Source organism: Vombatus ursinus, unplaced genomic scaffold, assembly GCF_900497805.2.
Source record: "Vombatus ursinus unplaced genomic scaffold, bare-nosed wombat genome assembly UNPS02014803.1, whole genome shotgun sequence".
Taxonomy (NCBI): Eukaryota; Metazoa; Chordata; class Mammalia; order Diprotodontia; family Vombatidae; genus Vombatus; species Vombatus ursinus.
Window position 1 is genome coordinate 1313255 of NW_020954581.1, and position 25246 is coordinate 1338500.

Genomic DNA, 25246 nt, shown 5'->3' on the forward strand with positions numbered 1-25246 from the left:
CTGCCTTTAAGGAGCTTAGACTCTACTGGGGATTTATAAACTATAAACAGATAAATATATACTTGATAATTTGAGGAGCAAGTATGAATAACCAAGGGCATCAGGAAGCTATAGGAAAATCAAGAGCTGAGTCTTGAAGGATCCCAGGGATTTTAAGAGGTGAGGAGAAAGTATATTCTAGGCATGAAGAACAGACTGGTTGAACAGAGGCCTTGAGGCTGGAGAATTCTTGAAAGTGAAGTGGCTCAGTAATGCTCAATAATGTACAATCGGACTAGAAAGGTAGGGTGGAGCTAAATTGTAAAGAATTTTAAATGCTAAGTGAGTGAGTTTGTCTTTTATCTTAGAAGCAAAAGGGAGCCATTGAGGTTTCTTGAGTAGGGGAGTAACATGGTTGGACCCATGCTTTAGGAAAACCATTGGCAGCTATGTGACACATGGATTGGGGAGGGGAAAACTGAAAATAAGTAGTCCTTTTAGGATTGTTACAGTAGAAGTCAATAATCTCCAAAGTAGGATCTATTCTAGTATCTAACCCTAAAGGGTGTGTGATTGTGTGGTTGATCGGTCAGAGGGTTCCAAGATGGATCACATTCCATTTTTCCTGAAATAGCCATCATTGGACTTGTCTCCAACACAGCCTACCACGTCTTATTCCCCAACATTCCCCCCATTCTGCTTCTTCCTTCAGCTATGAAAGCTCCCAATATTTTCCTAGTTATAATCTAACCACTGCCTGGGCAACCATAGCTATACATTGGGAAAATCGCACATTTTCCCCCTCCTTCATCTCCCACTCCACCACCTTGTATCTGCAACAGGCATCCTTTGAAGAGTGGACTATTTTGTGGGGCAGTGGCTATTGGCTGAGTGGCTAGCAACTTCTTATTAACTCCAGGACCAAATATATCATCTTTATTTCATCCTTTTTCAGTTTCTATTTTTAAAGTGTTTCATAATATATATAATTATGGCTATAAGTACACTATGCAATTTATAAGTAAAATCACACACACCTGTGTGTGTGTATATGTATCTTACAGACAGCTGAAAGGCAACATCTCTACAAGAAAACTCATTATCTTCTCCCCCCACCTAATTTCTTCTCCCTTCCTACTTTCCCTATTTTTGTTGAGAGTACCACCTTTCTAGTCACTTAGGTTCATAACTTCAAAATCATCTTTGATATTTCACTCTTTCATATCCAGTCACCAAGTCTTGCCAGTTCCCCTGCATATATATGTTTATATGTAAATACACATATATTTACTGATAAAGTGAACAATCAAAAAAGTTTGGAAACCACCGATCTAGGTGAGAGATGATGAGGGCCTAGAATGGGATGATGGCATGTTTAATACAGAGAAAAGAATGGATGCAGGGGATGTATAGATAGAATTGGGAGGACTTGATAACTGATTGGATATGGACGGTGAGAGAAAATGAAATATCAACGATGATTTTGAAGTTATGAACCTGGGTCACTAGAAGGGATGATACTGCTTTCAATGAAAAGGAAAGAAGGAAGGGAGAAGAAGAACTTGGGTTGGAGAAGATAATGAGTTCTCTTTCAGAGATGTGGCCTTCAGATGACTGTGAGACATTTAGGCCCAGTAGGCTGGTGGTGATCTGGGATTGGAACTCAGAAGAGTAGATTTTCTTAAAATTAGTGTTGATTTTTTTTTTAGTGATAACAGGTGCTTTTCTCTTCCCCTTTCCTCAAGAATTCTGATCATTGCATTCCTTCTGGTTTATGTTCCAGAGCTACAAAAAGACTTAGTTCATCTTCTTACTCACTGCCCTTCTTTGTTTAGCAGTCTATATTCCATTTTTGCTTACCTTCTTAAGCTTAAGCCTCTTTTTTCCTTAGAAACTATTTCCAGTCTGGCTTTGCTTTTTTTCTTAGAAAAGCAGTTGGGTCGGATACTTTGTTTTTGTTTTGGTGGAGGACAGACATTGGTGGAGGACAGACATAGGGCATTAGTGATCTTGGGCTGGAAAGTTTTGTGAATCACTGATTTTTTTAAAAGAAATATATTGATTATAATAATAGTAATAGTAGCATTTATATAGCACCTACTACGTTCCAGGCACTGTGCTAAGGGCTTTACAAATATTATGTCAATTCATCTTCACAACAACACAGTAAGATAGATGCCGTTATTATCAGTCTAGGCAATTTACAGGATTTACAGTCTAGGCAACTGAGACAAACAGGTTAAGTGACTTGCCCAGAGTCACATAGCTATTAAGTGTTGAAGAGGGTGTATTTGAGGTCAAGTCTTCCCAACTTCAGGCTCAGCACTCTGTGCACTGTGCCATCTAGCTGCCTCACTGAAAGTTGGGAAATACAGTCTAAAGACTTAAACCTGGTAAATGACCATTAGAGATTGGGCAAAATTTCTTTTAATCTCTCCTTAGCTCAGTTTCTCAAAAATGTGGGTAAAAATCTTTTCCCTTTCTCTTTTGCAAGGGTAGCTTATCAAGATATGAGATGCTAGTTGTGAAAGCATTTTGAGGCCATTGGTCTGACTGGGGCAGAATACAGCAGGAGCATCACCATGTTAATTCTGGTATTAGAACTTTCTTCAAGAAGTCCAAGACATTGTTAGCTTTCTTTGCTACCTTAGCACATAGTTGACTCATAGCTGGCTTGTACCAGTCTCTTCCTTCCCAACATCTTTGTCCTCGCCTTTCTCGTGTAAAGATCTTTGTCTTTGGCAGAGAAAAAAAATAACCAAAAGAAAAATTGAGTATCTCTGGCTTTTCTTTTTCTTTAGTTGTGAATATCCAGAGTAGTTCCTTGCCCACTTTGGTACTCTTTTTTTTTTTTTTTTTAACCACAGTAACTTGGAAACAACAAACAATATCTACCTTTTTTTAAATTTTTGTGTCAGCTTCCTCAGTGCTTTTTTTTGTTTGTTTGTTTTTTTGTTTTACCCCTCTTGACCTTATTCTTATGGGACTCTGTCATACTTTTGTACTTAACCCTTTACTGCCTGCCTTTGCTTTTTCCACTCTACATATTTTTCATAAAATATAACCTAGGGACTTTGTAGTCAATCTCTATACTAATATAACTTTAGACCACTGCTCTTTTTTCTTTTTGGTAGTGTGAAGTGTTATTTAATACAAATAAAGATGTACCAAAGCAGCTTATTCATTTTTTTCACCCCGCTCAAGGAATCAGCATTTGGATTGGTGATCTTGATGGGCCTGCTGAGTAGTTCTGTGTTTCTACAGAGTGGAGATTGTACAGAGTAGTCTCTGTAGTTTTGTGTTTCTTAGAGGAAACATTGTGAATGATCTCTGGTAAGATTTGTTGCACATCGGGAGTTCTTCTGTCCCTTTGATACTGTGTACTCAAAATTGTCAGAATCCGTATAACGTATTTTGTCTTTTTACTGCTGATCATCATACCATGTTGTAAATGTCTTTTGATAATATGCCAGTTTTGTTTGATCTTCACATAGTGATCTGACTGGTGTCTGATGAACTTTTTTGTTCTTTTAGCTATTTTAGATTTCACAGAGGCTCTGAGGGCTGGCATGTTGATGGCAGAGAGATGGCAGACTCCTCAATGGACAGTGCTGGGGAGGGTGGGCAAGAGGGAGGAGGAGACACAGAGAGATGGGGGTAGGGGAGGGAGGGAAAGGGAAGAAGAAGGAGGTGAGAGGGGGAATGCAAACATATTCATTTGACAATTGTACTTATGCCTCATTAGAATTGTTACTCTTTGTGTTCTCAGACTTTTGTCTTTGGGATCTTTTTATTCCTACTGTGTAGAATTTTAGTCAGTGAGATGCTGCCTATCTTTTCTTCTGAGCCCTGTTCCAAAAGCTATGGCCTAAATCAATTAGACAATTGATTGCTTTTCTCTCCTTTATCATTAACTCTATGATGTGATTATTCTGCCCCCCCCCCCCCGCCCAGGTTCCTATCATTTCCACTGTTAGTGAGAATCAGAAATTAGAGTAGAATTTCTCCTCATTGGTTCTTCCATTAAAGAAGAGATTTTCTTTCCTTCCAACATAAACCTATAAAGCACTGCTTCTGGGGGGGGGGGTGTTATGATCTCTTCATGGGGTACAGAATTGCTCATGTTATTTACTTATTTTATTATTAATATTCTTTAGGAAACAATTTGCAGTTTTCCTTGTCATTCAAATTAACAAAATTTAGTCATCTACCATGTGCCAGTTCCTGTGCTAGGTTGGGGGAGGCGGTGTGAGGAGGGAGGTTCTACTGAAGGAAAATAACTTATAAGTAAGTACAAAATATATGCAAAATGCTTGCAAAGTAACTGGAGAAGGGCCATGCTAATAACTGGGGGAACCAGGAAAAGTCTGTTGTAGGAGGGTGAGACTTGAACTGAGCCTTGAAGGAAATTTGGTAGTCTAACAGGTGAAGGTGAGAAGGAAAAGTGTTTCAAGTGTTGGGAGGAGTTGGGGAGTGCCACAGTCTGTGAAGGAGTTACAGAGGGCAATCAGGAAATGTCATATGATGAAAAGGGCAGGCGGATTCATTTAGATGATAAGTGTATGGGGGAAGTAATGTAACTATCCTGGAAAAAACCTGGGGCCAGATTGTGAACGGCCTTAAATGCCAGCTTGTGCTTGTTCCCAAGTACATTAGGGAGCCACTAGAGTTTTTTCAATAGAGGATGGATGTGACTGGACTTGCTGATTCAGGAATATCCATTTGGCAGCCTTGGAGACTGGTGTAGAGAGCAAGGGGATTGGAGTTTAGGCTGATGGTTGGGTGAGCAGAGAGAGAGACAGAGAGAGAGAGAGAGAGAGAGAGAGATAGATTGGGAGATATTATGAGTTAGAAACAAGAAGATTTCACAATTGATTGACTGTGTGAGGTGAAGACAGTCAGAAGTCGAGGATAACACCAAGATTGTGAACCTAGATGACTAGAAGGATGGAAGCTTGAAACAGAGAAAGCTGTGGGGGAAAAGATGATGAAGTTCAGTTTTAGACATATTCAGTTTGAGAGTCCTGTGGATATTCAGTTTTCTATGTGCGGTAGGCTGTTAGAGATGGTGTGCTGAAGCTCAGGAGAGAGACTAGGGCTGGAAATACAGATTTGGGAATCATCTACAGAGATGATAATTAAAACTAAAGGAACTGATGAGGGTGTCTTCAGGGTTGCAAACCGAGGTGACTGGAAGGATGGAGGTGATTTTGACAGGAAATTAGGAGGAACGGGCTTTTAAGGGAAAAGATAACAATTTTTGTTTTGGCCTTAATGAGTTTGAGTTGCCTTTGGGATATGCTGGGGGAGGCAGTTAGTAATGAGGGACTGAATCTTAGGCTGGAATAGGGATTGGATATGGCTGAATGCATAGACTTTGGAGTCACAGGCATAGAGATTTATAATTATTGTGTTTTAGAGAAAAAAAGAGAAAGGAAAGACAGGCTTTAGATAAAACTTGGGTACAGGGAATGGTGAAATAAGACGTTTTCCTATGTTTCTTCTGATACTTGCCTTGAGCTAGTTTAGCACCAGTAAGCAACAATAAGATATTAAGGAAGGCAAAAATAATTGTCCAGCCAAAATTAGTGAAAGGCTAGAGGAAGATAAAAGAGAAGTATACTAAGTGGAGACTGTGAGAAGGTATGCTTTGGAAGTGCAAGGTGGAGAAGCAGTCAGATGAGAACTTAGTACTGGGGTATCCATGTACAGGTATAATCTGTATAATACTTCAATGTTATTTCATAGTAACATCATATATATGCACTCTAATTTGCTATAATGTTTGACTGACTAACTGAGATATTCATTGAATGGTTCCTAGATATCAGAGATCGTGTTTAAACTTCAGTGGTGCTAACTTACCTATTGTGGAACTAACTAACCTTGTTCTGCCTCCAGTTATTTATTCACTGAGTGTCTTATTTTCATGACTGAATTAATGATGTTAGGTGGAAGATGCCATTTGATTGAGAGTTGGTCATCCCCATTAACAAGTTCAGACATGTCCATAGTTTACAAATTAATCGTACTACAAAAGTTTGTAATTTAGTTGTTTGGTTTGGAATGCCAAACCTTTTCCTTTTTCTTTTAAGAAATTAAATTTTTAAAAATTATAAGCATATATTAAATTTAACAAAGTAGTAACAAATTGCTTTATTTATTTGTGTCCCCTTCTGAACTATTTGGCTTTCTTCTCAGGATTTTTAAAAAAAGGCTTTATTGATGTACTTTTCTTTCTTTCTTTTTTTTGCATCTCTATCAGTAGCCATTAATTTTTTTCCTTCCCAAATAAATGCCTACTTTTATTAATAAATATAGTCAAGCAAAATAAATCAACATATTGTATTGGCCATGTCTAAAAATGCATGTCTTATTCTGCAACTCTAGCTCATCCCTTCTCTACTAAGAGGCAGGAGATGTGTTTAATTATTTCCAAAGTCATGGTTGGTTACTACATTGATTAGAATGCTAAAGTCTTTCAACTTTATTTTTTTCTTTTATGCTATTGTAGTCATTTTGTAAATTATTCTCCTGGTTCTTTTCATTTCATTCTGCATCAATTCACACAAATCTTCTCACGTTTCTTTTTTTTTTCCTTCTTTTTTATAGGACAATAATAGAATGCATTTTCTTCATAAAAATAATGCTATGCAAGGTGGCAGTGTTTCTAGGCCAACTCAAATAACTCTAACGTAATATAGTGATGTTTCATTGTAGTGTGGATTCATTCATTCTCAAGGGCTGTGCCAGTGGAACACAAGCCCTCTTGGTAGGTCCTATTGATCAATCGATCAATTAAACATTTATTAAACACCTACTATGTACCAGGCACAGTGCTAAGTGCAGGAAATACAAAGAAAGGTAAAAGAAAACCATGCCCTAGGCTAGAGGAGCTCACAATCTAATTTCTCAAACTGGAAAGATTCCCGTGATTGGTCTGGTGACTGTATGTTTTATGTTTGATGACCAACCTAGTTAAGTTTGAAGAAGCTTAGTGTGAGGTTGGCTGTAAGGTGAATTTTTCAGCCACAGTAACTCTATTTATTTATTTTCACAGCAATTCTTGAAGACCATTTTCTAATTTGTGGATAGGTTACAATATGTGTTTATCCAGTAAAAAAGTTACCAAAAAGATCATAGATTCTTGAAGTATTGTATAGTAGAACTATGCACATATATTATGTTTTTTAATGGGGAAAATGCATTTCGAATTCCATTTGGGGAATGTCAGGAATACATTTAACATACTTGAAGTACATTAATACCAAATACTATAAAGTGTCATCACCACATATAACATTGCTATGAGAAAATACATTCAGGACTCTGATGTAGGAAAATTGAATATCATTTCACTCTGTTGTCAGTGGCACGGAGGACTATCTCAGCTCTCAGCTACTAGCAGTCTGCCCCGGGGAAGGGATTCTGTACTGGAGGTGAAGAGAGGAGAGATAAAGGGGGAGATTCCAGAAGGTCAAGGGTGGAGGAGCCATGGGAGGCTCAGGTTTCTGCTTATCCTTACTTATAAAATATGAAAAATACTGATGATATTAAAGGATGCAGCTAAGTAGTTCCAAGATTAAATTTTGGGGTAGTTTTTTTGTGACTTGTTTGTAGATGTGATAAGTGTATATAGGTTTTAAGCTTTTGAAACTTAAAGTTGTATTAAAATTAATTGCACTAGGTATTTACAAGGAATTTTTTTATTATATCTATTAAATATTTGCTATCAATGGAAGTTTCAGCTTGCTTAAATATGGGATGATAGGAACTCTGTTTTCTTGGTGTATTTCTTTGAAATGTTGTAGAAGCGTGTCTGTGGTATCATTTACAATGTTTTGTCAGAAGGACTTTTAGTTTAAATAATGTGCCCAGTTAAATCAAATTTTGATTGTGAGAGACTTCCTAGAAAAAGTAAAATGAACTATGGACTGCAGCTGTCACAAGTCATGTAATTTTATACTCTTTACCTCTTATTTACAGTATCTTAAGGGCCTAAATACAATACCCTCCAAGTATATGAAATTCTGTTAAAGATTCCAGGAGTGGGAGTCTTAAAATGTTATTAAATGTTGAGAACAATCTTAGAGACAGATATCTATAAGCCCCAAACTGTTGTTTCAAAGTCAGATTTTTGGACTTTTTGATTTATGCTTCATTCTATAGTTTTAATGGATTTGCTCATTGAAGTCCCTCAAAATTGTAGGATTGTCAGGGAAAGAGAGAAATAGCTACAGGAAGAAACTGAGGGAAAGATTCCTAAGTCTGCTTTTTGGTAAAAAGTTAAGTAGGACCAATTTTGGGTTTCTTGGTGGTTTTTTTTTTTCCATCTGTGTGAGTCTATATAATTAGGAATAAGAAAACCAAGAGATTGTTTTACATTTTGCTTAGGAATTTTCTCAGTAGAGAGGAGCTTACTTGATTATGTGAGGGAAGCTTTTTAAAAATAAGTTTTTATTCTTATTTTTTGTTTTTACATCACTTAATAGTTTCCATTCTCTTCCCCCCCTTCTCTCTCTCTCTCTCTCTCTCTGTCTCTCTCTCTCTCTGTCTCGCTCTCTCTTTCAGAGTCATCTCCTGTAAGGAAGAATAAAAAAAGAAAAAATAGTCTAGCAAAACTAATTAACACATCAAAAAATCTGATATATATCTAAACTCAGCATGTCCAGAACTGAACTGATCTTTAAAAATGTTTTTAATTAAAAATGTCCAATATTCATAAAACTGATTTCTCTCCCTTAAAACTCCCTTTTTTTCTCTTCTTTCCCATTGAGATAGCAAGAACCCTGTTACAAACATGTAGTTAATCTAAACAACTTTCCACATTTTCCATGTCCAAAAAAATGTCTCAACTTGAATTCTGAGTCCATCACCTCCCTAGAGGTTAGAGCTATTAAGACATTTATATTAAATTTCTAAATTTTTAATTGTGAATTTATAAGAAAACATCTAAACTTATATTGGCTCAAGTATAGTTTTGAACCTCTTCAGAAAACATTTTATTTTATATTCTAAACAAGTGTCTTTCACAGTAACTTAAGGAAGAGATCTGAGAAAAGCTTATCTTGGCAAATCTGGAATAATATTCTACTCCCTTTTCTTTTTAACAGATTTAATTGAAAATGTTTACATCTCTTCAATGAAGAAAAGAGAACTCAGAGGTTCAAAGGACAGTGAACTGAATGAACAGAGGCCACACAACAGCATCACCGTCTCTAAGAAACGTAACTGGCTTCATCAGAGCACTCTGAGGTCTCCTAATGAGGAAGAAGAATTTCAGAAGACTCAAGAGATCACCCACATATTCAAATCTTCTTCATTAGCTCAACATCATCTACCAAAAACTGCTAATGCTACAAACTCTTCATTGTCAAGAAATTATACTTTAGAATTTAGTGAGGAGAATGATGCAGATGATGAAGGTGAAATATGGTACAACCCAATTCCTGAGGATGATGACCATGTCTCATACAGTGCTGCTAGTTCTGAGGAAACAAATCCTGTCAATTTGGGTATTTCAGCTGTCACTTTGAAAGTATCATCTGGAAATGACTTGGCGAAACCAGTGAGGCGTGCTGAAAGTTTGCCATTTTCTTCTGAACATTTACATGTTCAGATAGCACAACCAACTGAAATTAATCAGATTGATTCCTTGTGTTCTACAGAATTTGTGCAGCTGAGCAAACAGAGGTTTGGATGCAGGACTCAAGATAGTTCTCTGGTTGAAGAAAGTCTCGCTTTGAATTCGATTACAAGTAAGTGTGGACATAAATATAGCTCGTATTTTCTCTTTTACTCTCCTTTGGCAGCAGCTGAAGCAAATTTTAGTAGATGCCTGTTCTGGGTATTTTTCCCTTTCTCTCTATTGGATAGCCAAGGTATAGTGCTGAGGTGTCAGATATATCATGGTGGTCTCATGCATTCCACAATCCACCTGAGTGAGACTCAAACCAGATTAAAGTATAGTCCCATGTGATTCTGATGTGTTGACGTAGTAAAAAAAGAAATATATAAAGATGTGTGGTTTTCCATGTCAGTATGGGGCCTGTGGGGATCCTTATGGACAGTTTAGTGGTCCCCATTTTTATTTGAGTTTGAAACCACTGGTGTAGAGGATAGAGGGCTGGTCTCTGAGTCAGGAACAACTGAGGTCAGGTCCCACCTCTGACACATGCTGGCTCTGTGATCTTGGGCAAGTCATTTATCTTCCAGGTGTTTGAGGCAGTTCCCTATAAGTTTTAGAGCAGGTGTTGAGCTGTATTGGTAGAAGTAAGAGGTTTCTTCATTAAGAATTCCCTGTGCCAATGAAATCCAGTTTAAAAATAGACACAATTATGAAAATATAAATAAAACTCAAATGTCAGTATTTTTGGTGGCTTTGAATCACTTCTGTATATAGCATCACTGGCTTGATAGTGTTAACTGCAGTGTTAAGCAGTGGCTACAACATTTCCCAGTAGGGCAGGAACAAGATTAAAATGTGATTGGGTGGGGGGTGGGGAGCTAGATGGACCAGTGGATAGAGCACTGGCCCTGTATTCAGGAAGACCTGAGTTCAAATCTGGCCTCAGACACTTGACACTTACTAGCTGTTTGACCCTGGGCAAGTCACTTCACCCCATTGCCTTGCCAGAAAAAAAATATAATTGGGACATATTTAGTAAAATAAATAAAAATATGGGGAACATAGCTAGTGTTAACATGTGGATTTTTAATTTTTTTGATGAGGCTATTGAGGTTAAGTGACGTGCCCAGAGTCACACAGCTAGTGAGTGTTATGTGTTTGAGGCCAGATTTGAACTCAGGTCCTCCTGACTCCAGGGCCAGTGCTCTATCCACTTCGACACCTAGCTGCCCCAAACATGTGGATTTTTAAGTTAATACGTGACCGGCAGGGATCCTTATGGACAGTTGAGTGACCCCTGTTTCTATTAGTCTAGACCAGCATAATGACATGCCTTGATTTAATTGTAAGGATATCATGTTGAAGAGAAGAAAAAAAGTATTTTTCATATAAATAAGTTATTTATTATTTAGTTTAATTCTGCTCTTTAAAATTAGATAATGACCCTGGGAAGCTGTATTTCTGATGAGCCTAATGGTCAGTGAAATGATTCCTTATAACCATGAATGTAGACTGTACTGACAAAATTAGAAATGATTATTGAAGTAATAAGAGCTGGTATTTCTGTAGCGCCTACTATGTACTAGGCACTATACTAAGTGCTTTATAAATATTATTTTATCTAATCCTCGCAACAAGCCAGGGAGGTGACTGGTTGGATTTGTAAAGAGCTAGAAGTGGGGTGCAGGGAGCGAGAGAACCCAGAGAAATAAACTATTCCTTTTCTAGCAACACCCACTATTTGAACATTAAGGAGAGCTACTGTGCTTATTGGTGGGGATTTAGGGAACTCCCTCTACCAGTACAGGTTAGTGATGTCATTATGTACTGACATTTTCCTGTTCTTTTCCTACCTTTCTTATGCATACAGAGCAGTATGAACTTGGATTTCTTTTTGAGGATAAAATTTAAAATATCAAGCAATCTTTCTTAAAAATTTTGCTAATTATTTACATTTTTTCATAACTGGTTCTCATTGATAATCAGAAACTAATGCTACTGAGAATTATTGCAAGTGTCACTGAGAAGATTTATGTATAAAAATCAGTCCTTTTTTCTGCATAGTGTGTATTTATAAAGACTATCTGGCTGTGGTAACTATTTGTCGACCCTGGTGCCCCTCTTAAACTCATATTTTTCTCTGGGTATAAAAGTAATACTAGAAAACATTAGTAGAAAATAAAACAGACTGAATACCATGTTATAATTAATCTTTTTGTTATCATATAAAATGGCCTCCCTGAACTCTTCCTCTGATACTAAATAAAGGTGACTTGAAGTTCTCAAAAGTTATGTTGTTGGAGTCCAAAGTCTGATAAGGCCTAAAGGCTGAAAAGGTTTTGAATATGGGATTGGTATTTGGACTATATGTCTCCTGCCAATAATTAGCTGAGCTGTAAGTACCAAGAGATCCATTCTCATAATTTCTGAGAGCTGACCTACAAGAGTATAGTGTCGATTATCATGATGAATTTAATTCAGTGTAACATTTCAGTACTTCAAGTATCCATGATTTCATCGTGTATACTCTTTCCACTGATACAGATAACAACCACATCCATACAGTAGTGGACAGTTTAATGTCCATTAAATTGGACTTAGGACAAAAGTCTAAATTTTTGGACAAAGTTTGTCCAACTTAAAACAAAAATATTATTCTGTTGGCCAAGTCCTTTGTTTTGTGTTTGTGTCTTCAAGACCTCTCATGATGTGACACATGGTAGGTACTTAATAAATACTTATTGATTGAGTACATACAGTGTGACCAAGGTACAGGAAGAAAAGGTACTGAAGGAGGAAAAGTATGGTTCACTGAGTAAATGCTACTGAGAAGTCAAGGTCAAAAGGAGTCCATTAGATTTAATTATAAATGTTTCCACAGGGCTCTCAGAGTAGTAATGGTGGGACCAGAGATAAGCAAGGGTTTGAGTGAGTGGATGGTGAGGAAGCAAAGTTTTGTGAGAAGGGGAGCAAGGGCAGAGCAGGCTGGATAGTAGGCATTCCTTTAAGTTCAGGGTTAGCAGGGCAGGAAAGATCAAGGGAATAAGGAATTCAGAAGTGGAGAGAGCTTTAGTGAAAAGTGTCCAACCGTAGGATTCAGACTGGGAAGGGAGGAAACTGAGATCAGGACAGGTTTGGTAGGGGAGAGCAGCCAAAGATCTTGAGCCTGCAGAGCAGGTATAAAGAGAGTAAGGGAGTTGAAGACTGAAGTGGTAGGAACTTGTTGTTGGAGAGTTGGAAAGCTCAGGACTTTGGAAGTGGGAATCTCTCGAGTGACGCTGAAGGCAAAAGCGTGACCTCCTGATGGTGGACTGAAGTAGAGATAAGGTGGATGCCATAGCAGTCAAGTGCAGGAAATTATGAGGCTGGTCTCATTTCATCAGCTGGGTGGCCATGTTCTAGGTGTTCACGGTTTGTGATGATTGAGAGTCTGAGTACGTTGTTGGACAGTGCTCACACAGCTAGCAAGCACTAGCAATGGGATTCAAACCCTGGCCTCTCCTGAGTCCAGCACTTTTTCTGCCACATCACAGTGCTTCTCCTTTTCTCTCTCTTCCTCTCTCTTTTTAAATTTTTTTGTGACATTTGAGTTCCAAGCTGTTTCCTTCCCTCGCTCCCAACACCGCGTTAGAGAAGGCCAACATCTGACAGATATGTATGTGAAACTATACAATACGTAATTCCATATATCAGTTCTTTCTCTGGAGGTGGATGGCACTTCATAGGTCCTTTGTAGTTGATTTGAATATTTGTATAACTCAGAATACCTTAGTCATTCACATTTACTTTTTGAACAATTTTCCTGTTACTGTATATAACATTCTCTGCTCATTTCACCCTTCATTATTTCATACAAGTCTTTCCATGTTTTCCTAAAATCAACCAGCTCATCATTTCTTATAGCACAGTAATATTCCATCACTATCATATACCACAGTTTATTCAGCCATTACCCAATTGATGGGCATCCCCTCAATTTCCAGTTCTTTGCCACCACAAAGAGAGCTGCTATAAATATTTTAGAACATAGAGGTTTTTTTCCTTTTTTCCTGATCACTTTGGGAAACAGACTTAAGAGTGGTATTGCTGGGCTAAAGGGTCATAGTTTTATAACTCTTTGAGCATAATTCCAGATTGCTCTCCAGAATGGTTGGATCAGTTCACAGTTCCACCAACATTGTATGTGTCCCAATTTTTCCACATCCCCTACAGAATTTGTCATTTTACCTCTTCTGTCATTTTAGCCAATCTGATACGTGTGAGATGGTATCTCAAAGTTGTTTTAACCAATAATGATTTAGAGCATTTTTGTATGACTATATATAGCTTTGATTTCTTTATTGAAAGACTGCCTCTTCATATCCTTTGACCATTTATCAGTTGAGGAATGACTCATATTCTTATAAATTTAATGAAGTTCTGTATGTATTTGAGATATGGAGCCTTTACTTGAGAAACTTTTTATAAATTTTTTCCCCAATCTTCTGCTTTCCTTGTAATCTTGGCTACATTGGTTTTAGTTTTACAAAACCTTTTTAATTTAATGTAATAAAAATTATTCATTTTACATCTCCCAGTGCTCTTTAATTCTTGTTTATTCATAAATTCTTCTCCTATACATAAATCTGATAGATAATATGTTCCATGGTCTTCTAATTTACTTACGATATCTCCTTTTATGTTGAGGTCATGTATCCATTTTGACCTTATCTTTGGTAAATGGTATAAGATACTGTCTGTACCTAGTTTCTGCCAATCTGCTTTCCAGTTTTCTCAGCAATTTTTACTAAACAGTGAATTCTCATCCCCAAAGCTTAAATCTTTACATTTATCAAGCAAAAGGTTATTATAATTACATACTACTGTATATTATATGTCTAATCTATTCCATTGATCCACCATTCTATTCCTTAGCTAGTACCAGATAGTTTTGATAATTACCACCTTATAATACAGTTTAAGATCTGGCACTGCTAGACTTCCTTCCATTAATTCCTTTTATATTCTTGACTTTATATTCTTCCAATATGAATTTTATTATTTTTTCTAGCTCAGTAAAATAATTTTTTGGTAATTTTAATTGGGATGGAATCAAACATAAATATGTTAATTTAGGTAGAATTGTCATTTATTGTATTGTCTTGGCCCACCCACAAACAATTTATATATCTCCAATTATTTAAATCTGATGAGTACTTCTTTCTTGAATACATTTTATTCATACATTTTGTCTTTACATCACCTTAATTTCCAGATGTATCCCTCCTCTGAGAGCCATCTATCCCTTGTACCAAAGAATTAAAAAAAAAAGTGGGAGTAGAGGGTGGGAAGAGGGGGAGCATTTGAACAAAATGAACAACACAACAACCAAGTCTGTGCCATGTTCCACATCTAAGGAGGATGACCTTTGCACTGGAAATGACAGAACAAAAATGGCTAACTGGTTGTTGATAAACAAGATAAGGAAGGAGATAAGTAAACTTCTGCCCATTCAATTTTGTCCTCCAAATAGCTGCAAAGTGATTTTCCCAAAGTACAGGTTTGATTACGTCACTCTTCTGCTCAGTAAATTCTAGTGGCTCACAATTCCTCTAGGGAATATATAAATTCCTCTCTACCATTTAAATTTCTTCACAACCTTCTCCCACCCTGTGCCTAGAACAAGCTTCCTTCTTGTTGGCCTCCATCTCTCAGAATCCTTGGTTTTTCCCAGAACTCACTCAAGCACCATATTTTACATGAAGCTATTCCCAGTCCAGCCCTACCTCTAATTCTACTGTACTGTTTCCCAAATTACTTTGTATTCACTTTGTGTACATGTCTACATGTGTTCATCATGACCTAAATTAATTTATTTATTCAGTGCCATACCAGTCAAACTACCAAAAATTATTTTATAGAGCTAGAAAAAATAATAACAAAATTCATCTGGAAGAACAAAAGGTCCAGAATATCAAGGGAATTAATGAAAAGAAATGCAAGGAAAGGTGGCCTAGCCATACCAGATCTTAAATTGTATTATAAAGCAGCAATCATCAAAACTATTTGGTACTGACCAAAAAATAGAATGGTGGATTAGTGGAATAGGTTAGGTACACAAGACACAGTAGTCAATGACTATAGTAATCTACTGTTTGATAAACCCAAAGACTCCAGCTTCTGGGATAAGAACTCACTATTTGACAAAAACTGCTGGGAAAACTGGAAAATAGTATGACAGAAAATAGACATAGACCAACATCTTACACCATATACCAAAACAAAGTCAAAATGGATACACCATTTAGATACAAAGGCTGATACTATAAGCAAACTGGGAGAGCATGGAATAGTTTACCTGTCAGATTTATGGAGAAGGCAAGAATTTATAACCAAACAAGAAATAGAGAACATTATAAAATGCAACATGGATAATTTTGATTACATTAAATTGGAAAATTTTTGCACAAATAAAGCCAATGCAGCCAAGATTAGGAGGGAAGCAGAAAACGGAGAAAAAATTTTTACAACCAATGTCTCTGATAAAGGCCTCATTTCTAAAATAGTTGGAGAACTGAGTCAAACTTATGAGAATACAAGTCATTCCCCAATTGATAAATGGTCAAAGGATATGAACAGACAGTTTTCAAAGGAAGAAATTAAAGCTGTCTATAGTCATATGAAAAAAATGCTCTAAATCACTATTAATTAGAGAAATTAAAATCAAAACAACTCTTGAGGTACCACATCACACCTATGAGGTTGGCTAACATGACACAACAGGAAAATAATAAATGCTGGAGAAGATGTGGGAAAATTGGAACACTAATTCATTATTGGTGGAGTTGTGAACTGATCCAACCATTCTGGAGAGCAATTTGGAACTATGCCCAAAGGGCTATAAAATTGTGCATACCCTTTGACCCACCAATACCACTTCTAGGTCTGTATCCCAAAATCATCATACAAATGGAAAAGGACCCACAGGTACAAAAATATTTATAGCAACTCTTTCTGAGGTGGCAAAGAATTGGAAATTGTGGGGACAATTGATGGGCACATCAGTTGGGAAATTGCTGAACAAGTTGTGGTATATGAATATATTGGGATACTACTGTGCTATAAGAAATGGTGAGCAGGTAGACATCAGAAAAGCCTGAAAAGACTTGTATAAACTGATGCTGAGTGAAGTGAGCAAAACTAGGAGAACATTGCACACAGTAACAGCAATATTATTTAATGACTAACTTTGATAGACTTAGCTCTTCTTAGCAATACAGGATCTAAGACAACGCCAATAGCCTCGTGATCGAAAATGCCATCCACATCCAGAAAAAGAACTATGGAGTCTGTGAATGTAGATCGGAGCATATTATTTGCGCTCTCTCTCTCTCTCTCTCTTTTTTTTTTTTTGTTCTTTTTTATGGTTTCTCCCATTGGTTCTAATTGTTCTTTACAATATGACTAATGTGAAAATAGGTTTAATATGAAAAAAATTGTTATGATTCTTAAAAAACAAAACAGAACAAACAAACAAAAAAATGTGTTCAACCATCCTTTCCAGGCAAAGACTGCTTTGTTTTTGTCTTTGTTAACCACTGTACTTAGCCCAGGGTTCTGACCCACAGTAAGCACTCCATAAGTGCTTGTTTAATTGATTAAGACAAGATTAGGGCATAAAGACCTCATTAAATGTTCATTTGTCATAATGTAGTTTAACTTCATATATTTTGCTTTTTCTCAAGTCCTATCATTTAGCATTTGAAACTAAAAATATTCATCTTTATAACTTTGTTTCCAAAGTTTATGTTAAAATCAGCTTGTTTTTCCTGAATACAGAGTGATTGAATTGTGGGGGTGTGGTAGGTCAGGAGCATATTAGGGTGGCAGCAGGAAGCCAACTCAAGTTTAAAAATTTACCATTGGTAATCTATAAAGTACGTAATTTGCCTATGAATGATTAAAATCTTAATGTATTTAGAGAAGCCAGTATACTTAACAGGATTGTTTTCACTCTGAATCAGCTTTTCATGAAATTGGTTCTTTAGTTCAGTACATACATATTTAATAGTGGTAAAATAATAAAGCTTTATGTGCCAATTTAGTCTACATTTCATAAAGGTTTGTTATTTATTAAAGGTGAACAGTTTATTCCAAATTTGTAAAACATTTGTTCATTTTGAATTAGAAAACAGCTTTTAAAAGCATGAGAATAGTAGGGATTTCCTTTCAAAATAACTCATGGATTATTTTGTACCATCCTAAAATTTATTGGGTCTACACTTAAAGTGAGTTTTGAGTGAGAAAGTTATGCTAAAATTTATTGTATTTACGCTTAAGGTGAGTTTTGAGTGAGGAAGTTATGGTTCTGAATTTAACTTGTAGAAATTATTGGTCACTTTGAAGGGCACACATCTGGTTGTTACCATCCCGTAATGTTATATTAATAGAACAATCAGAAGGATATTTGCTGAAGCATTACTCAGTCATTAAAACATTTAGCAGTACTTTTATTGTATATCTATGCCTGCACAAGACTAGTTGCTGGGTTTTTACAAAAGACAAGAGATGTGACCACTGCCCTCTAGGAATTCATAATGTATTCCTGAATATACATATCTGATCATCAAACTTAGAGCTAGAAAGGATTGTAGAGGCCATTTAGTCTACCTCTTCATTTTACAAATGACAAAAGTGAAGCCTAGAGTGGGTTAGTGACTTGTCCAAGGACACACAAATGGTTTAAGCCAGAGAGTAGCTTTGAAATCAGGTCTCCAAATCTAAATCCATAGATAGATTGCTCTCTGCCCCTCTCTGTTCTCTTACTAGACACCACACTGTATGACACCATACTTCATTACATGAAACTGGATTTTCATAGAATCATCAGTCTGGGAAGAACATTAAAAGGTATCCAATCTGGATTTTACCTGAAGCATTACCTTCTGTTGATACCATGCGTAAAGAACCAGAGAACAGTAACAACAAAAAGCATGATAGCATAGCACATGCACAAATCTGGCTGAATTAGGATCAGGAGAACTGGGTTCAAGTTCCAACTGTAGCAATTACTAGCTATGTGGAAGTGGCCATTTAATCTCTCTGAGCCTCAATTCCCTTATCTTTCAGAGAGGGCAATAATACTTGAACTCTCTTATCTCATAAGATTATTGTGAAGAAAGTGCTTTATGAACCATAATAAACTAGATAAATGTTGAATTCCTCTTGATTAATGTTCATGGTTTAGGACAGAAAAGACGGGAACATGCCGTAGAAGGAAAATCGGGATATATGAGGACAAAATTTATTTTGGGCAGTGAGCAGTTGATTAAAAAGATAGCATCATAGAATTAGAGTTGGATTTTTGATCATGGCATCAAATAAAGGAATTATGGGCTTTTGAACAGAGAAAGTGCAAAATTATGACAGGCATGAATAATAGGTCTATTTATTTAAAGGAAATCTTACAGAGATAAATGAGAATACTACACTTGGGTTTTAAAAAATCAATTGTACAAATATAGGATGGGGGAATTGTAGGTAGACACCAGTTAGTATGGAAAAATCTGAAGATTTTCATGACCTGAAAGCTTACTGTGTGTCATCTCTATAACTTGACAGACAAAGACGCTAATGTGGCTTTAGGTAAGTTGAGATATAATGTCCATCCAGAATGAGGGAGGTGATAGTTTTGTTTTGGTGAGTACCCTGCATTGGTCAAATCACATCTAGAGGATTGTGTTCAGTTCCAGGTATAACATTTTGGAAAGGAAGGGAAGCATTTATTCGGCACTTAATGTACACCAGGCTGTGTGCTGGGTGCTGGGTTAGAAATCAACAAGGCAGTCTCTGCCCTGAAGGAGCTTGTATATCCTAGGGAAGACAATATATTTTTGGAGTATGGCCAGAAGGGTATTTTGATCTGCGAAATCATAGGAATGGTGAGTGGATTTTATTGGGCAGTTAATTGACACTCCTTTTTAGGATTGGTTGATTTCTATTCCCAGAAGAAGAGGAGTGCAGAGTGTTTGTGAGAAGACACCTGGTATGACGACCTTTCACCAGTGAGGAGCATAAGTCCCCAGGATGGGAGCTAGAGGGCTGAGATTGGGGTGAATCAAGACCCCAGTAATCTAGGACTGGAGCTGAAGCATGGTCTAGGGAGCATGGAGGAAATGGAGACTATATTTACGAGGATTGGCTGAAGAAACTGGGGATGTTTAGTTTGGAGAAGGGAGGCCATTACTGTATTCAAATATCTGAAGTAGGAGAGTATAGAGTCATAGTAGCTAACAGAGGAGAGTTTCAAGAAGGATTGATTGCTCATTCATGTTAAGTGAAGGGGAAGGGGCTGGCCTGAGAAAGGTCTATTGGATTTGGCAAGCTGGAAGTCATCTACAACCTTTAGAACTGTTGTGTTGAGGCTCTTTACTTTAGACGTTTAGCTCTAAAAGGCAATGGAGAAAAAGAATAATAATACATGGATATCATAGTTAGGTGGATTTGAGTGAAAGGCGTACGTTTTTAATTAGAGATAGTCGTACTTTTTTTTAAACCTAAAAAACAAAGAACTAATGGATATTAAGAAATTGGAGTTGTTAAGTTAGTAAGAGTGAGGATAGAAGGAAGTACAAGTTGAGGTCCAGAGTACAGGGAGGGGCTGATATTATGGAGGGAGAATCCTAGAATTTGAGTCCATTTACTCCCAACTCAGACACTGAAGGATTCCTCAGTATAACATGGCCCACAAGTAGTTGTCCACTGCTTCTGTGTGAAGACCTCCTGAGAGGAGAAGACCACCAGTTCTTTAGATCTTTCACTCCGCTTTTGGACAGCTCTAACATTGGCAACGTTTTCCTGAAACCAAGTCTGAATTGGCTTCTCTGCAGATTCCTCCATTAGGGACCAAACAGAACCTGTCTGGTCCTTTCTCCATATGACAGCTCATCACATCCTTCAAGACCGCTGTCCCATCTTCCTTGTTATTTTCTTCTCCAGGCAAAACATTCAATTCCATAATTTGTTAAGTGTTAATTCAATTTATTAAGTGCCTACTGTATGACAGGCACTGTGCTAAGCACTGGGGATACAAAATGGCAAAAGACAGTCCTTGTCCTCAAGGAGCTTACAGTCTAACGGGGAAGACAGTATGCAAAATATAAATATAAATATGTGTGTGTATATATGTGTGTGAGTATATACACACTCAACACATACACACACACACATATGAATACACACACAAAGTAAGTTATACACAAGATAAATAGGAAACAATTAAAAGAAGGAAAGCACTGGAATTCAGAGGGGTTAGGGAAGGCTTCCTGTAGATGATGAGACATTAATTGGGACTTAAAGGAAGCCAGGGAGGTCAATAGTTGGAGTGAAGGAAGGAGAGCATTCCAAATACAGAGAACAGCCAGAGAGAATGCCTGAGCCAAGAGATGGAGTGTCTTGTTTGTGGAATAGCCAGGAGGCCACTGTCACTGGATCAGAGAGTATGTGTGGGAGAGTGAGGTGTAAAGAAGACTGGGGAGGTAGGAGAGTTAGGTTATGAAGTGCTTTGAATGCGAAACAGCACATTTTATTTGCTTCCAGAGACAATAGGAAGCCCCTGGAGTTTAATGACTCTGTGTGTGTGGGGGGGTGTAATCAGACCTACATTTTAGGAAAATCATTTTGGTGGCTTAATGGAGGATGGATTGGGAGGTTTGGGGCAGGCAAGCTCACCAGCAGACTATTGCAATAGTCTAATCATGAGATGATAAGATCTTGCATCAGGGGGTGGCCATTTCAGATGGGAGAAGGGAGGGTATTTGAAAGATGTTGCAATGATGAAATTTTCAGCCCTTAGCAACAGCTTAGATATGGAAGATGAGAGATAGTGAGGGATCCAGGATAGCTCCTATCTTGCAAACCTGAAGGACTGGGAAGATGATGTTGCGCTCTATAGTAATAGGGAAGGTAGGAGAGGGGGAGAGTCTAGGAGAAAAGATAATAAGTTCTGTTTTGGACATAGTGAGTTTTGATGTCTACTGGACATCCATTTCAAGATGTCTGAAAGGCAGTTGGAGATGAGAAGATGGGAGGTCAGCAGAGAGATTGGGCAGTAAAGGTAAATTTGAGAATCATCAACATAAAAATGTCGATTAAATCCAGGGGAGCTGATGAGATCACCAAGTGAAATAGTACAGAGGGAAAAGAGAAGAGGGCCCAGGACAGAACCCTGAGGGACATGTATAGTTAGAGGGTGAGATCTGCATAAGGATCCAGCAAAGGAGACAGAGAAAGGGTGCTTAGATAGGTTGGAAGAGAACCAGGAGAGAGTAATGCCCTGAAAACCCAGAGAAAAGACAATCTCAAGGAGGAGAGAGTGATCAACCGTGATCAACAGAGAAGGCCATTGGACTTGGCAACTGATTTGTAACTTGGAGAGAGCGGTTTTGGTGGAATGATAAGGTCAGAAGCTGAATTGAAAGGATTTAAGAAGAGAATGAGGGGAGAGAAAGTAGAGGCACCTATTGTAGACAGCCTTATGGAGGAATTTAGCTTCAAAGGGCAGAAGAGAAATAAGATGATAATTAGCAGGGGTGGAAGGATCAAGTGAGGATTTTTTCTGGATGGAGAGACTTGGGCATGTTTGTAGGCACTAGGGAATGAGCCAGTAGGGAGGGAGAGATTGAAAAAAAGTCAAGGAATGCAAATGACTGAGGGGGCATTCTATTGGAGGAAGACAGGATGGAATGAGATAATTTGAACAAATAGCAGGATTAGCCTTGGTAAGGAGTAAAACTACTTCATCATGTGAAATAGAGGAGAAGGAGGAGAAAGTGACAGAAGGTGTCTGAGTGATAGGAGAGGAGGAAGAGGGAGTTCATGGTGAATGTTCTTACATTTTTCTGTAATTTTTTTATTCTGTTAAAAGAATAAAAAACACGAGACCAGGTTTTCAGCTGAGAGATTGGAGAGAGGGAGAGCCGTGGGATGTTTGAGGAGGGATGTAAAAGTTTGGAAGAGCCGTTGTGGAGAGTGGGAGAGTGAATTGTCAAGGGAGATGTAGTAGGATTGCCTAGCCAGCAGCAGGGAGGATCCTGAAGGTGTTCCCAGTCAGAATGGTTGTGTGATTTTTCTCCACCTTTGTTCAGCACTATGTGTGAACACCCCCCCACCCCATGATAAGCAGTCCTCATGTGACATCACCACTTGGGACTGGCCTCCCATATCAGTATCCAGTTAATCAACATCCTCCTTAGGCATTAGAAGTAAAACACCTTTTATAGGAATACAGGCAAAAAGAGGCTTGATTCAGGAAAAGGATTTTGCTGAAGAGGAGGTTAGAGGGGAGCATATAGAATTTTATGAACAGGTTTAACTTTCCAGGAATATGTAATGCCAGGTCATCAGTTATGTTTATATATAATGAGTATAGAGAGAAGGAGCAGACTAGGAGCATGGAGGACAGGGTCTGGGCCCTGGAGAATTTGAAGACAGGTTTGTGGTAGGTGAATGTGTTGTTAACTGGAATTATCTATGTATTTTTATAACATAACAGTTTTTATGTATAACAGAATTTAGACCTGTGTTTTTATGTGTACTAATCAAGAGGTAGTGTGGTATAATGGGTTCAATCTGAAACACTCGAGTTCAGGTTCTGCCCTTGTCACATATACGTTGGCTTTATGACCATAAGCTAGGTAGGCACTTAGACTTGCAGTGGCCCTGAGCAACTCTTTCTAAGACTATTAAATTCAGTGGAGGAAATGTCCACACAGAGAGCTCCCTGTGCCTATGAAAACACAGGTCCAGACAAAAAACAACAACAAAAAACTAATTATAAATTCTTCAAGGTCAAGATCTGTTTTTTAGGATGACATCCATTTCAGTGCCATAAAAGAAGATAGGAACTTAATAAAAAAAACCCAAAACTTTTGATGGTAATGTTTTTGGATAACATTGTAGCTGAATAACAAGCTTTATCCTGAACTAAATGCTTGCAGGTTACTTGATATGACGTACATCAAGTAGGAATGTAAGAGTCCAGCAACAACCATAACAGACATTTACTATAAAGTAAACATCACTTTGCCATAGAACCAGTGGAAGAGACCTTATGTTTTTTTTGGGTCATGAATTTTTTTTCATACCTTAACATTTAATCAGTTCATTGGTTGTACTTCAGAATAGCCTTTTTGCCTTTAAATATTTTGAGATTAATGGGTTAAACCCAGTTGTGATTGAGATTAGCTTCTAGCATTAGGGGTTTTAACTCTGAGTCTGGGGCGGAAGACGAGAAGTCTAGAACCTTTCTGAACCACGCCTTTGTTCTAGTTCAGAATCTGTCACAACTATTTGCCAAGCATCCATACTTCCTTTAAAATTACGAAATGATTTGATCAAGGTAATTTTTGGTGATCCCTTGTCAGTTTTGCTGGCACCTTTTGTGTTTTCATCTATGAAGAAACTCACTCCCTCTATTGATGAAGATACTTATTCACCGAAAACCTTTAGTCTTAGAGTAGCCTGACGCACTCTGAGAAATTACCCAGCCAGCTCCTGTCTGATTCAAGACTTGACCCTAGGTCTTTTTTACTCCAAAGATAGCCTTGTCTGTGTTCGATAGTAACACAAATAAATAACTCATATTTACGTAGCGCTTTGCTGGCATTATCTCAGTTAATACTTACAACTGCCAAGCAATACAAGAGTAGGTGGTGCAATGGAAAGAACGCTGGGCTTGGAATCAGGAAGACCTGAGTTCAGGTCTGGCCTCAGACATTAGCTGTATGACTCTAGGCAAGTTAGTTAACTTGTCTGCCTCAGTTTCCTTATCTTTAAAATGGGGATAATAATAGTATTTACTTCACAGAGTTGTTGTGAGGATATAACGAGATAATATTTGGAAAGGTCTTTGCGAAGTGCTTTACTATCGTCATCCTCTTTTCTTTTCACAGATGAGGAAGCTGAAGCTTTTAAGCAGGTTAAGTGACTTGCTGATGGTCACAGCCAGTAAGCAGTTGATGGGAAGCTCAGAATTGGGCCTTCTGGTTTAGTGCGCAGTGTTCCTTCTAATGCACTGTACTTACGTTAATTATGAGGTTCAGTCATGGTCGTAGAGCTTCATAAAAGCTAAAGTTGATTGATGTGTGAAATGGAGAGAAGCATGATTTGAGATGTTTGATTTCTTTTAAAGTAAAATCTGAGTCTTGTAATTTAATGTGCCAGGCAGGAATTGTAGACTAGTAAATACTGCTAGACATCTAAAAAAAGAACCAAAAAAATCTGTAAAAATGGAATAGCTATGTATGTACCTTTTTTTCTGCCATCCTTCGCAGAAATATATTTTTAAAACATCTTAAAGATATGATCCTAAAAAACCCAAAGGAAGTATTTAAAGATGGTTTACTTACCTAGCATCACTATGGTTTTTTATTGGGAACAGGAAGCTTGTACTTTACCTTCAGTAACTTGTTCTCTCATGCACTTTGATGGGAAGCTCTCAAGGAATGAACAGAGAAGAGAGGATGGATATTCAGATCAGACAATAAGAAAGTTAATTTGATATATTAACTAAAGACTTGAAACTGTTGGATGAAATTGTGTATTGAATTTTCTAAAGCTCAGTCTCTTTTTATTGCAATACATGGCTTAATTTTAATTGTT

At 37.5% G+C, this 25246-nt stretch overlaps 1 protein-coding gene across 1 annotated transcript in view; it reads left to right on the forward strand.

The window, feature by feature from the left end:
- SYDE2 (synapse defective Rho GTPase homolog 2) overlaps window positions 1-25246 on the forward strand; it is a 91221-nt gene that overhangs the window by 16227 nt on the left and 49748 nt on the right. Inside the window, exon 3 of the mRNA XM_027873974.1 lies at window positions 9093-9737. Within this exon, the coding sequence (XP_027729775.1) occupies window positions 9093-9737 (645 nt within the window). The remainder of the gene's footprint in view (window positions 1-9092; window positions 9738-25246) is intronic.